Here is a 13,060-nt window from a genome sequence, read left to right on the forward strand (position 1 = left end):
CATGATGGGTAAAAACTATAAAAGGAGACCAGGAGATGAATACTTTAAGCTCATTCAGAAGGATGTAGGTTGTAGTCATGACTTGGAGATGCTTGCACAGGATAGAGCAGCTTGGAGAGCTGCATCAAACCAGTCTTTGGACTGAAGACCACAACAACAACTCAACAACCAGAACACACCACTTGCAAGTCACTTTGGTAACTTGCTTTTCCCTAACCTTTATCCAACTGGTAAGAAGCGATCTACAGTTCAACACAGAACACGTTTCCCTTCTGGCAAGTCCTCACAGTATTGAGAGGTGGGTGGATTGATGGGATTAAACAGATAAAACTATGAGATCATCAGTTCCTCAATCCTATATGTGTCAAGTGGCGCACAGTCCTCTAGGAGAAAGGACACAAAAGATAAACCCTGATGAATCTTACTGTAATAGTGGATCAATAAAACCAAGAGAAAGATGCAAGCAGAAGTGAGAAAACTGTAAGAGAGTGAAGATGAGAGTGTTTCTCTATCCAGGAATCAGCTGGAGGCCCCCAGGACACACCCACTACTCCCGACCGGTGTTTCCTCACTGTCCCCTGTCCCAATTACAACAAGCAAACTAGAAACAAATTGATCAAATCTCAAGAAAGAGAACAATGAAAGTGAGACAGTAAACCAATGACAGAAATAAAGAAATAAGAATTCAAAAGGAGAGGAGGGAAGGGCAGGAGCCATGTTGGACCACTGAGCAAGGGCAACTTTGGGCCCCCTGGGTCAGAGCAGGTGATGGGTGGGATGGGGGGGGCAGTCCTCAAATCCCTCAAGCAGCCAATGAGGCCAATAATGTGCCCTACCTCACAGAGAGGAGTAGAAACCACCATCATGGATAAAGCAGACAAAGAAGGAAAAACATGCCCTATGACCAGCAATATGTGGCTCATTCAGCCACTGGCTGGAATCCGGTTGCTGATCAGCAAAATCCTGGGAAGGGAGTGTTCCGAGGGACCCCTCCATTGTGTGAGGTGCCTGAAGAGGGTGTTGATGCTCTGGCTCAGGGTTGAGGACCCCAGAAGGCAGAGTGTCAAGCTCTCAAAATGGGTCGTAGGAACATTAGGAGGGAGCTCCCCACAACAAGGGAGTCGTCAGATGGCTCCAAGGGCCTGAAGTAGGAGGCACAAAGGGTACTGTCACTAGAGAGGATGGCATTGTAGCTGTAGCTAGTGTCATCATCATATGTATGAGACGCAAATGGACATATTGCTTATTGGCCTCTTGATATACGAGTCGCTCAAGGGTCTTTTATACTTGGATCTTTTTTTTATTCTCTGGGAGATGGTACAGTCTCGTGAACATGGGGAATGGTGCTTCCCACAGCTGACACCAATGGGGAGGGGTGCAATGAGCATTCTTATGCAACTGATGTCCACAATCCCTATAGACAGGGTTAGCATTACAATGTGAAGACGTGCTCATATCTCGTGATTTGAAGCATGGCATGGAAGGGGGGGACAGCATTCCACATTGCATCGATAAACCATCACCTTGACCATTTCAGGTAATGAGTCACCTTCAAAGGCCAAGATGAAGGCCCTAATATCAACGCTACTGTCCTTTCGTCCCACTGCACAGGCTGGATGAAATTTACACCCCGCTCCTCCAAATTGGCATGTAACTCGTTACTGGTCAGTAGAAAGTGACAGAGGAAGATGGTAACCTATACGTATTGAGACTGCTATGGGTGGGGGGAGGGAGGGGGGGGGGGGGTGAGGAATGTCAACCAGATTGCCACTGGTGAGGAGTGCACACGACCGAGCAGGGGATATCCTTCTAATCAGAAATGATTCACTTTTCACTTTTGAAATTGCTGCTACTTTCACAAATCTGTCCATAGAGTTGTTCAGCAAAGAATAATGGCTTTGTGGTCAAAAAGGAATCCCTGTCAATCCTAGTGCAAACTAAGTATTGTGGGGAGTATCTCTCTCCTTGTATCTCAGCCCTAGGCACCTCCCACAGCATAGCCAGGAAAACAAACAATTTGGAATTATCTATCTACACATTGTAGCAACTGTTCGCTTTGAAAGAGATTTCTGGGGCCTTGAGGCTCCCAGTAGACAAAAGTTTAATCCATTCCATTCGTGAGTCATCTGCATCTTGGTGTTTCTCCCTTCAAACGAGGGCTTTCCAACTACCTGACCGGTTAACTGTTGCCTGGAGTCTCCATGCCCCAGCCACAATGGGCACATACTACTTTGCATACACAAGGAATTTGCAGCTCAGGCATCAATACTGTGATCCCTGCATGGTCAAGGGGGGCTATCAGAGTACTGGTACTAGACTCCACTGCAACAGGATGGCTACTGTGTTGGGTTCTGGGTGTGTTACTTTTGCCAGAAAGGAATGATGCAAAGATAGAAAAGCACAAAAAACTGAATGTATACCGCACTGGGCAACCTTACACACAGTCTGCACTTCTGTACAGTTTGGACGACGATAGGTTGGGTTGGCTCGGGGGAGAGACCAAACAGCGAGGTCATCGGTCTCATCGGATTAGGGAGTAAGTCGGCTGTGCCCTTTCAACGGAACCATCCCGGCATTTGCCTGGAGTGATTTAGGGAAATCACAGAAAACCTAAATCAGGATGGTTGGACCCGGGATTGAGCTGCTGTGCTCCCGAATGCAAGTCCAGTGTGCTAATCACTGCGCCACCTCGCTCGGTGTGTACAGTTTGGAAGAGGAAAGATACACAAACCCAACAACGAGGACCATGTAATGCTGGATGAAAAGTTGTATGAAATGCCAGAAAAAAACATTCAAAATCACAATTCAAAACCATTCGGGAGGATGCCAGTTCAATCCCGTATCTGGCCATCCCGATTTAGGTTTTCCGTGATTTCCCTAAATCGCTTCAGGCAAACGCTGGGATGATTCCTTTGAAAGGGCATGACCAACTTCCTCCGTCATCCTTCCCTGGTCCGATGAGACTGATGACCTCGCTGACTGGTCTCCTCCCTCCAAACAAACCAACCAACCAACCAACCAACCAACCAAAACCAAGCATGATCAGCACCAAGAAAATCATCCAATGGAAAGGCTGAGTGAAAACCTGATTGACTGATTAATTGAGGGGGGATATTGCACCAAATGGTGAGGTCAGCAGTCCTACAATTCTGAAGTGAGTCACAGAAGAAAGAGGGTCTGCTAAAAGTGGACGGATCTAGTCAGGGGAGTCAAATGATGAGCAAAGACACACAGTTAAGGCATAAAAGGTAAGACCAAATTGAAAAACTGGAAAAAAGGGGGGCCAATGTGGCTGCCCTTGGCAGCAATTTATGGAAGTACGCTACCTTCCCTAGGAAGGCCTGAAGCTTCTTCATGGATGAGGGGCGAGGCATGGACATAACAGCAGAGATGTGGGCTGGCAGAGAGTGAAGCCAATCCAGCAAGTCCTCAAACCCCAAATAAATAACAGAAGGTTGGAAAAACACTGAGATTTCACAAGGTTACACCGAAAGCCTGCAGACTGTACGACAGAAAACATAGTGTGCAAATTTTTGACGTGATTGGCTGTGGAGAAGTTCAAGACAACATCATAGAGATAATAAATGCAATCTGGAACAGGCATAGTCAATTGCTTTAAAAATAACTGGACAATAGCAGGGGTGTTAGCCACACCAAAAGGAAGGTGCAAATATTGACAGAGGCCAAAAAGAGTATTCAAAACCAGAACTCACCGAGACTCTTCGTCCACAGGAACCTGCAGATACACTTCAGAAAAATCAATTTTAGGAAAGTATTGGCCAACCGATATTTTCACCAATAGTTCCTCTGGCATGGGAGAGGACACGTGTACATGATTGACTGCACATTGACAGTGGTACTGAAGTCACCACAGCAGTGAAGTTTTCCTGATGTCTTCCAAACTATAACCAGTGGAGACAACCATTCACTAACCGTAACAGGTTGCATCACCCCTAGAGATTGAAGTCTGTTCAATTATGCTTTCACTTGATCTTTCAGGGTGACAGGAATAGGATGTGCATGGCAAAAACTGGCAGAAAAATTCTAAGCACACCCTATATATTCAGAAAACAAGTCCAAAAACTCCTTGTGCAATGTTTCCAATTAAGAATATGGTACCTGATTGGACAAAGGGTGAACTGTGTTGGTGATAGAAAATCCAAATGCCTGAAATGTATCCATCACAAACGAGTTCTCAACACTGGTATCAGCAACCACCAACAATTTAAGGGAACGGTCCTGAATTGTAAGAGCCAGATGCCGCAAATTGTTCCAACAGTGCAATGTTCTGTTTGTTATAACTGACAAGCTCCCAGGTAACTGGTATCAATGGCAGTGAACATAATCTCTCATAGGTTTGAGAATTCAGTAACACTTCTATTGACCTTGCACAAAGTACAGACTGAATAACATTGGGGATAAGCTACAACCGTGTCACTCCCTTGACATCTGACGTGTTTCCTGTACAAAAATGTTTGATTTGACACTGTACATTATGAGACGAATAAACTACATTCTCAACTACTGCTTCCCTTTCATGTCCTTTGACTCTTAACTTCGCAGCTGCAGTCTGGTTGATGTACAAGTAGGAAATAACCTTTCACTCTCCTGTATTTCATCCACGCTACCTTCAAAATTTTAATGAGTGTAGGCCAGTTGACACTGTCAAAGGCTCTCTCTACAGCTACAAATGCTAAAGGCCTAAATGTATGTTTGTCTTTCTTCAACTTATCCCTTAACAGTAGTAGTACAATATGTAAATTACCCTACAGTATACTTCAAACTGTGCAAAAGGCTTGTTACAGGGAGAAAAGCGAACAGTGTCTCGCAAAACATGACTTAACAATATTTAAAGGTTCAGATTTGTAGTACATGCAATGGAATGTATTTTAAAGTGTTCGCAGCCTTATCTGTCTTGCTAGTACAGGGAAAATTGAAGTTCATAGCCACGAAAGCCAAATAAGACACTCGTACTGTAAATTATGACAGTGCTTACACACATCAGGAGGACCTAATACAAGAATAAATCCCGAAAACTTTTTACTTTAATAATGGTCCTTTCATAAAAACGAAATACTTCTCTTTGGTACGAGTAAAAAGAAAATGTTTCATGGAAAAGGAAGACTTCCTTTTTTTAATGGCATATCATATTGAGCACTCAAGTGAATGGCACGTTTACATACTTTCCACTATTTAGGCTACTTCCACAAATGTAAATGTGCTCGTTACTTGTTCAACATATATTTGCAACTCGCTGAAATGTGCAACATGTCACAGAGAAAAGTTGAAGAATGTGGCATACACAGAGCGCGAAATTACTCACTGGAGTATCAAAGGAGAACACGCACTCGTCTTTGTATATCTTATCTCCGTGAGATGGAATCCTTATATCAGGCAAGAAGCGAGTCAAATCCACAGCAGCCATCGCACAATTTCTGATAGACCTCTTCGTGTTGATGTCTTAAGTTTTCTCCTCACGGTAAACACCGGTGTATATGCACCATCACTAGCAAACTCCGCACACCAAAGATCTCCACGTGTGTCATTACTGTACCGCAAAGATCTCGTGGCGGTTTTTTTCAGAGATCTCCAAGATTCGATTGGCATATACCATAAAATGTTTCATTTGCATTCAGTCTTACAATCGCGAAGAATACGCTGAAGATCGCAATTCCAAAAACGCAATTAAAAAGCGCAACATTACACAGTTAACTTGGTTTGCTTAATTGCACAGCCATAATATAAAAATTACCCTCCAATTTTGTTGATTTCTTTCTAAGGTCTTTGATGGTGATGAAGTTACGCTAGTGTGAGTGTTGTCAAAAGCTGTGAGGGATTGCGGGTACGAGAAATAGTATTAATGGAATAATGGCAGCAACCAGCGGTGAATATATTAAATCTCAATTCCCGACAATTGATGACGAGTTGTACCAGTATGTGGAAGGTAGTGTACTGAATAAGAGTACATAATGTAATATTGTTTTGCAATCAATTTAGCTGCACAGAACTAACTATTATTTCTATATAGCAAGAGTTTTTTTACTCATTTGAATTTTGGAAATCGTATTTAGTAGTGAAGTATGTAATATATAAAATAAACCTGCCTAATCTGAATCGATCACTTAACTTGCCTTAAACTTAGGCCAATACGGTACAATGGACTTTGAAAAACTGATTTTGTGCTCGGTAATCTTACTGTTGATTTGTATTTTCTCATTTTTAATCCCCATCCAGGAATTTTGTCAAGCAGTGCAGACGATTTCGAAGATGGCACAGAATTGTACGATGCAATTGGAGAAGTTCTTCATGAAGCGGCAAGCGATAAAAGTGAAGTAGAAATAAGGTAAGCTTTCGCACTTCAGTACACACTACTCATAATTCGTTTTCATATTTAAACATGTTAGCGTCGAAAATGTGTCATTTCGTGTCAACAGCGCAATAAAAATATCTCGAAAGCATCTTTTTATGTACGATTTGGTGTGACTTAGGTCAGTCGTAACGTTACGGAATGTTCAAGCACTGAAATACATTAAAACACTACGAATCCACGTTCTATATTAAGTTGATGGAATCGTGCTAAAGTATAGAAAGTCATTGTGGAACCACATCGATCCATGACTTTTAAACATGTGATTACGTGCGGTAGAATCCAATGTGTACACATGCCTCTTGGCATTATTTCACATGCAGTACATAATATTGAAGTAACATGTTTGGGGCCATGTCCATTATAGTACTCCCTGAGTTAGCCAGGCACAGTTACAGGTGGGATGAAGGGTTACATAACGTCCACCAGGAAAGCTGCAACAACCAAAATATGGTTGTTGGATGTTGAGATTTGTATGGAAGCAATCAAATGCCTTAATGTACCCTGCTTATGGTTTCCTTTGGTGTGCTGAAAATGGCTATGTACAGAACAACCTGGAAGGTGCTGTTCATCCTACATAAACATTATTCAATCAAAGACACCTCCCCACAGACCATAAGTATGCAGACGACAGTGGATGAAATTTGTGTCTATGTTCTGATATGTTTCCTCAAAAGGGATTGACTTAATTGTTGTGTATCTACATTTATTAGGTGTGTTATTGCTCATCAGAACACTCTGTTTTTGTGGTCTGACACATAAGTAAAATGACTAATGCTGGGGATAAGTATACATAATGTGTGGTCATTTTAAAAATGTTAATTAACTCTTTCACTTTAAGTGTGACCGGTGGAACCCATGTAAGTTCATTCGAGAGCTCAAATGAACCTTCTGACACTGGGTGTCAGCTTCATCCTGTAATATAATTGATGAGGTGTTTGATGTCATATGTGTTCTTTTTGAACACTGATAGTTTTTGTGCCTATGTTGGTTTTTGGAATGTAGGTTGAAGTGATAAACTAATCATTAACATAGCCTGAGGTCCAAGCAAGGTTGAGAGGTGAAAGTTTGGTTGAGTTGATGAAGCCAACAAATACGAATACATAATTTTAGATATGGTAATATACTGATCTACAATGTAGCCTGAGGTCTAGTTTAGGTTAAGGGTATACAGAGCGCCCTATGCTTACAATGTTAAATTGAGCTAAAAGTTAGAAACATTTTCTCATTTGTTATTTGGACGATACTCTTGTTTTTTCACAGAATGCAGAGATATGTTCTACTTTTATGCTGAATTATTAAATTTGAAAAAAATAATGTATAGTTTTTCAGATATTTTATTTTTTTTAAATGTTAAAAAAAGTTATACATTTTAACAAGTATTTTAAAATTTACATCCATTAATACAAAATAATTCCACATATCTTTTAATTCAGATATATTAGAAGGTCTTAACGAACAACTACAGAAAATTTCATCTTTCTACTATAAATAGGCCTTGAGAAAATGTACCTTATACACAAAAAAAAACTAAAGTTACGGGAAATTAGCTTCAAAGTTTTTACTTCAGTACAAGCCTGCTCCATAGCTTGTATCATCAGAATCGCCCAACAGCTTCCTCTTGATGGCTCTGCTATGCTGTCTAGCCATCTTTGAATATACTTTTATGGCATTATCTGAAGATCTGAGCCGTTCCTTCTCCAAACAAAGCATAGCTGCGGCAGTTCATAGTCCTACATAGAGCCCCAACTTCTGCAGAACTTTGCATTTTGTTATATTGTCCTGATTGAATGATGAAAGAGCATCATAAACGCCGAAGTGAAGTGTGTTAATACCCACAAACACAGTTTTAGGTAGTCTATTCCATATCACATGGTTCACACACTCATTTGGATTTTGAGTCCGGCCATGAAGACATTTCTTTAGTAGACCAATATCTGTGAGGTCTCGGAATATTGGTTTTATTTCATCCATTGTGGCAGGTGATGAGGGTGATTGTATTGTTTCTTAATTACCTTGCCTCTGTTGTACTTGCACCAACTATTGTCTCCTTTTGGACGTAGCCCATGTTGGGGATTCTCATTGTTTGAAGCTGTATGAAAAAACAGAGCCCAGACTGCTCTTCTAATTAATTCTGCATCTGCTGTATTCTGTCTTATTGCTAGACCATAGCACTTCTGAATATGATCTATTGTAGCATCTGTCAGTCTATTTTTTCCCATCTAGAGTTTTTTCCATCGCTCAATTGCTTGCCTTTCATGCTAGCCTTGAGCCGTCGAAGTCTTGATCCAATCCTTTTCTGAACATGGCCAACACACTCCAGTTTGGAAATTTTCACATCATTACCATAGGGTCTCAGTTCCTCAATTTCTTGGAAAGCCTTTGAGTCACCATCTCCAAGAAAATTTATGTTTCTACCGTTGTACCATTTTACTGAGTGTTGATAAATACTTCTTACACCAGCAACTTCCATACCACCACTTGACCCATAGTAATTTGCCATGCACTCCTCTTCATGTTTATTTTTCATTTTCTCCTTGCATCTGCAATGCTTGGAAAGTATTGCCACATCAACTACCTTATCAGTGTTCACACTTGTAGCTGTTACTACACCATTCAGAGATGTGTGGCCTCTCTTCTGCCAGCTTCCATCAAAAGCTATGGACAAGTCTCTGCTATTATTATTTTCAACAACTGCTTCCTCAACAGCATCTTTCATGTTTTCCTGTGCCACATCTTCTACAGCAGAGCCTATTGCAATTATGTGTTTGTTAAATTTTGAAGGTGGAGGAGGGAGGTTTATCACACCACACAACATGGCACCTGCAGCCCTGCCCTTTCCTATACACCATAATCCATAAACCAGTCTAATGTTTATATTGTGTAGTTTACCTGTATCTGCAGTAACATGTGAGGAATTGAAGAAAGTAACACTGTGTTTGCAATAACTGCACATCAACTCTAATTCACAAGCAAGTCCTACATGTAAGTTTGTTTTCAATGAAACACCACATTTTCCACATTGTTTGCAGCACACATTGTTCTCCAAAACGTCTGATAATAAAGAGACGTTAATTACCTCATATGTTGTAGTCCCAGCATTTAGTTTCTTCTGTTCTTCTTCAATTCCAGCTAGTTTTCTTCTTGAAGCACTTTCCGGTGTAGTGGCAGCAGCATCACTCAATGTATCACTACCAGTGTTGAGGTTAGTCGCTACTGGGACATCAGATACTGATGAAGATGAATCAGACGAATTTTTATACTTTCTTGTGCGAATGTACACGCTTTCTAAATACCTTCAGACTAAGTCTTGGCATGTTGAAGGAAAGAAAACTCAATGACTTCTCCACATAAGACTTTCACAACAATGACATGGATGTACTCACAAAGGAGACAATACGAATGGTGCAGAATCTATTGTTAACTGTCTAGCAGTGTAGCCAACAGAAAAGCTAACTCTCTTGTGCTCAATTATATCTCTGGCAAGGCTGTCTATATCAGGTATATTTCGCGTCTCATACACAAGGTGCGGAACATCGTGTGTTGAAATTATTTTAAAAAATTATTTAAAATAGTTCTATTCACGTCATCCAAATATTTTATACATGGTATTAAACAGGAGAGTCTAAATTTTTCGAAAATGCATTTACCCAAAAATCGATTTTTTCATCGAAAAACTGATTCCGTATACCCTTAAAAGGGGCAGTTTGGTTGAGTTGACCAAGCAGTATCAAACAATTTGATTAATCCCATTTCACCACTCAATTCATTTTCAGATATCATTTTGTGCACAATAGCACCACTGTAAATGTCTTTTGGCAGAGTACAGGAATGTCTTGAGTAAACTGTGATAGTGCTACTGCATCTTTGCTAATTCCTGTGTGCTCATGTAACGGTGAGATGCTAGCCTCTGGCGTGGCTGCTCATTGTACAGCATTGGAGTGGCCCATTTACCTATTGTGAGTGGCCAAGCTAATCAACTGCAGCCCTGGTGATTTGTGTAGTTTTTTGGTGTTTGATCCAAATAGTGCTGGATTAATTGAAGCCTTCAGATATTGCTATCCCAACTCTCATCCAAACTGTCACCCTTCAACATACCTTAGACCTTGCTATGTTTTGGCCATCTTTCACACCACTCTACATTCCAAAAAATGTAAGACCCAAAACCAGTATTTGCAGGCTTCTTCTGTTTGTGCATGTGTGACTGCATGCAACTTTGTACTGTAGATCTAACACTGACTTAGTTAAAGACAATTTTGACATAGTAATCTGTCATAATTTGTAGATGAAGCACACTGCATTGACTTACATTATGCACTAAGATGCTTCATCTTGGGTGTTATATGTTTTACTTTAGGATCATTCCATGTCAATTGGTCTAGAACTTGCTGCATGACAATCGCATACTTTGATGGAATTCTGTGTAAACATTTGCACATTTCTAGTAAACATTAGTAAAGTTTGGCACTAACCAGTTTAGGACTTGCAGAGGTGTAGTCATTTGTTTGAATCAATAACACAGCTTTCACAAGTGACCCCAGAGTTTTTGGCCACATTGAGACACAGTATCTCCGGCAATATTTTCATGAAAGAAACAAAAGTATGCAACCTTTTACAACTTTTTGTTCTCTCTCAAGTGGAGTAAGAAAAAAAAATTATGAACAATTTTCATATGGATAATTTGAAGTGAAGTAAGACTGAAAACATAGCTATTTGAAAAAATGTGGATATTAGAGTTTTATATCTCTGTAAGTAAGTGTATGACAAACCGGAAATGTTGTGCGATATGGCCTACCAACACAAGATCTTAGAATATAAAGTCATTCTTCGACTTTCCCAGGGGACACCACCATATCATAGGTGCCTTTGCTGCTGGGAGGGAGGGTTTTATGTTCCTCGAAGATGCTGAGGACTGTGGCAGTGGTGGCATGGGCCACCCAGTATGGATAGGCCTCAGTGGAGGGTCGCGATACACAGTATCCCACAACTCCAGGTTTCCCAAGCTGTGGACTGGCCTGTGCCATCACACTTCTTCTACCACAAACTCTGATCATACTTCAGGGAGACCGAGCGAGGTGGTGCAGTGGTTAGCACACTGGACTCGCATTCGGGAGGACAACGGTTCGATCCCACATCTGACCATTCTGATTTAGGTTTTCTGTGATTTCCCTAAATCGCTCCAGGCAAATGCCAGGATGGTTCCTCTGAAAGGGCATGGCTGACTTCCTTCCCTGTCCTTCCCTAATCCAATGAGACCGATGACCTCGCTGTTTGGTCTCCTCTCCCAAACAACCCAACCCCAACCCAAACCCATACTCCAGGGACCATTGTTAGGAGTGGCAGTGTAACATTGTGTGCTTCAAAGAAGGGTCCTTGGTTTCACTGCCTATGCTGTGAGGAAGGAACAGTCCTCTTAAGGAAAAACCTAGACCTGAATGTGTGCTGCCTGCTGATTGGGAGAACGACTGTTGAGCTAAAACACTCTCTAGTGGGCAGCCTCTGGGACACTGCCCCCTACCCCTCAGTTGTACTGGGTGATTCAGAAAGAAGGAACACATTTCAGTTTATTACAGACTAACTATAAAAGTTAAACACACTGCACATGTCACTAGATAGAGGAAGGTTCGAAGTTTTGACATAGCTGTTCTGTTGTTTATTTGTAGTAACATGGCAGTTATCCGACAAGATAATTTTTTATTGGAATTTGTCCGAAATCATTCCATTGTTAAATTACAATCTGCATTCCACCATCAATTCAGCAAGAATCCACCTTTGCAGAAGATTTATTACTGGCATACATAATTCTTGGAAGTTGATTGTATAAACAAAGGGAAGAGCACTGGTTAGCCATGCACGTCTGATGAAGATGCCAAGCATATCCGAAATGAGTTCACACACAGCCCTCTGAAGTCCACGAGATGGACAGGCAATGTGCTTAAACTGACTCAAACAACGGTGTGGTGTGTTCTGAAATGACACCTGCAGATGAAGCCTTAAAAGTTGCAGTTACTGCAGCAATTGCCACCTAGTGACCATAGTAGGAGTTTTCACCTGCCTCGAGATGATTAGGTGTTTGTGTTGTCCTCATCATTTCATCATCATCATGAAAGCAGCGAGATTAGGCTGAGCAAAGGTTCGGGATTTGTATGGGTGCTGATAACGGTGCAGTTAAGCTCCCCGCAAACCAATCATCATCATAATAGAAGGTATGAAATTTGCATTTCAGTTCTCCAGGGAACTTTTCCAAATGGCTTATCTTTATGTGAATCAACGTTTCATCTACTGGGCAAACTAAACTGTCAATGTACAAACTTAGGGATCACAAAATCATGGTGTCCTCCTCAAACATGACCCTCACCAGAAAAGAGTGTGTTTTGTACCGTTTCTGTTCAAAAAGTTTGAGCCTTCCTTTTTTGCAGAGGAAACTGACAATGTCATACGTAGACATGCTACAAAATTGGTCGTTTCCTCAACTTCACAAAGGTTCAGTGTTATCTTAAGGTTCAGTGTTATCTTAATGACACAAGCCCTCAGCATTGGCTTGGAAGAGATGGACAAGGTGATCTTGTTACTTGCTCTTGACTCCTCAGGTCACCAGATCTCACACCTTGCAGTTTTTATTTCTGTGTTGGTGCATGAAAAAAGCCTTTGTATCCCACTTGTGGCAGCTACTCTTACAGGGCTGAGATTGAA

General features: G+C 41.2%; 2 protein-coding genes across 2 annotated transcripts in view; one reads left to right on the forward strand and one right to left on the reverse strand.

Moving 5' to 3' along the window:
• LOC124605544 (ubiquitin carboxyl-terminal hydrolase 5) overlaps positions 1-5,543 on the reverse strand; it is a 164,658-nt gene extending 159,115 nt beyond the window's left edge. Inside the window, exon 1 of the mRNA XM_047137302.1 lies at positions 5,324-5,543. Coding sequence (XP_046993258.1) covers positions 5,324-5,425 — 102 coding nt within the window. The 5' untranslated portion in view covers positions 5,426-5,543. The remainder of the gene's footprint in view (positions 1-5,323) is intronic.
• A 248-nt stretch (positions 5,544-5,791) lies between these two features.
• LOC124605545 (ATP-binding cassette sub-family F member 3) overlaps positions 5,792-13,060 on the forward strand; it is an 89,804-nt gene continuing 82,535 nt past the window's right edge. The window contains exons 1-2 of the mRNA XM_047137303.1: positions 5,792-5,944; positions 6,235-6,343. Coding sequence (XP_046993259.1) covers positions 5,869-5,944; positions 6,235-6,343 — 185 coding nt within the window. The 5' untranslated portion in view covers positions 5,792-5,868. The remainder of the gene's footprint in view (positions 5,945-6,234; positions 6,344-13,060) is intronic.

Source organism: Schistocerca americana, chromosome 3, assembly GCF_021461395.2.
Source record: "Schistocerca americana isolate TAMUIC-IGC-003095 chromosome 3, iqSchAmer2.1, whole genome shotgun sequence".
NCBI lineage: Eukaryota > Metazoa > Arthropoda > Insecta > Orthoptera > Acrididae > Schistocerca > Schistocerca americana.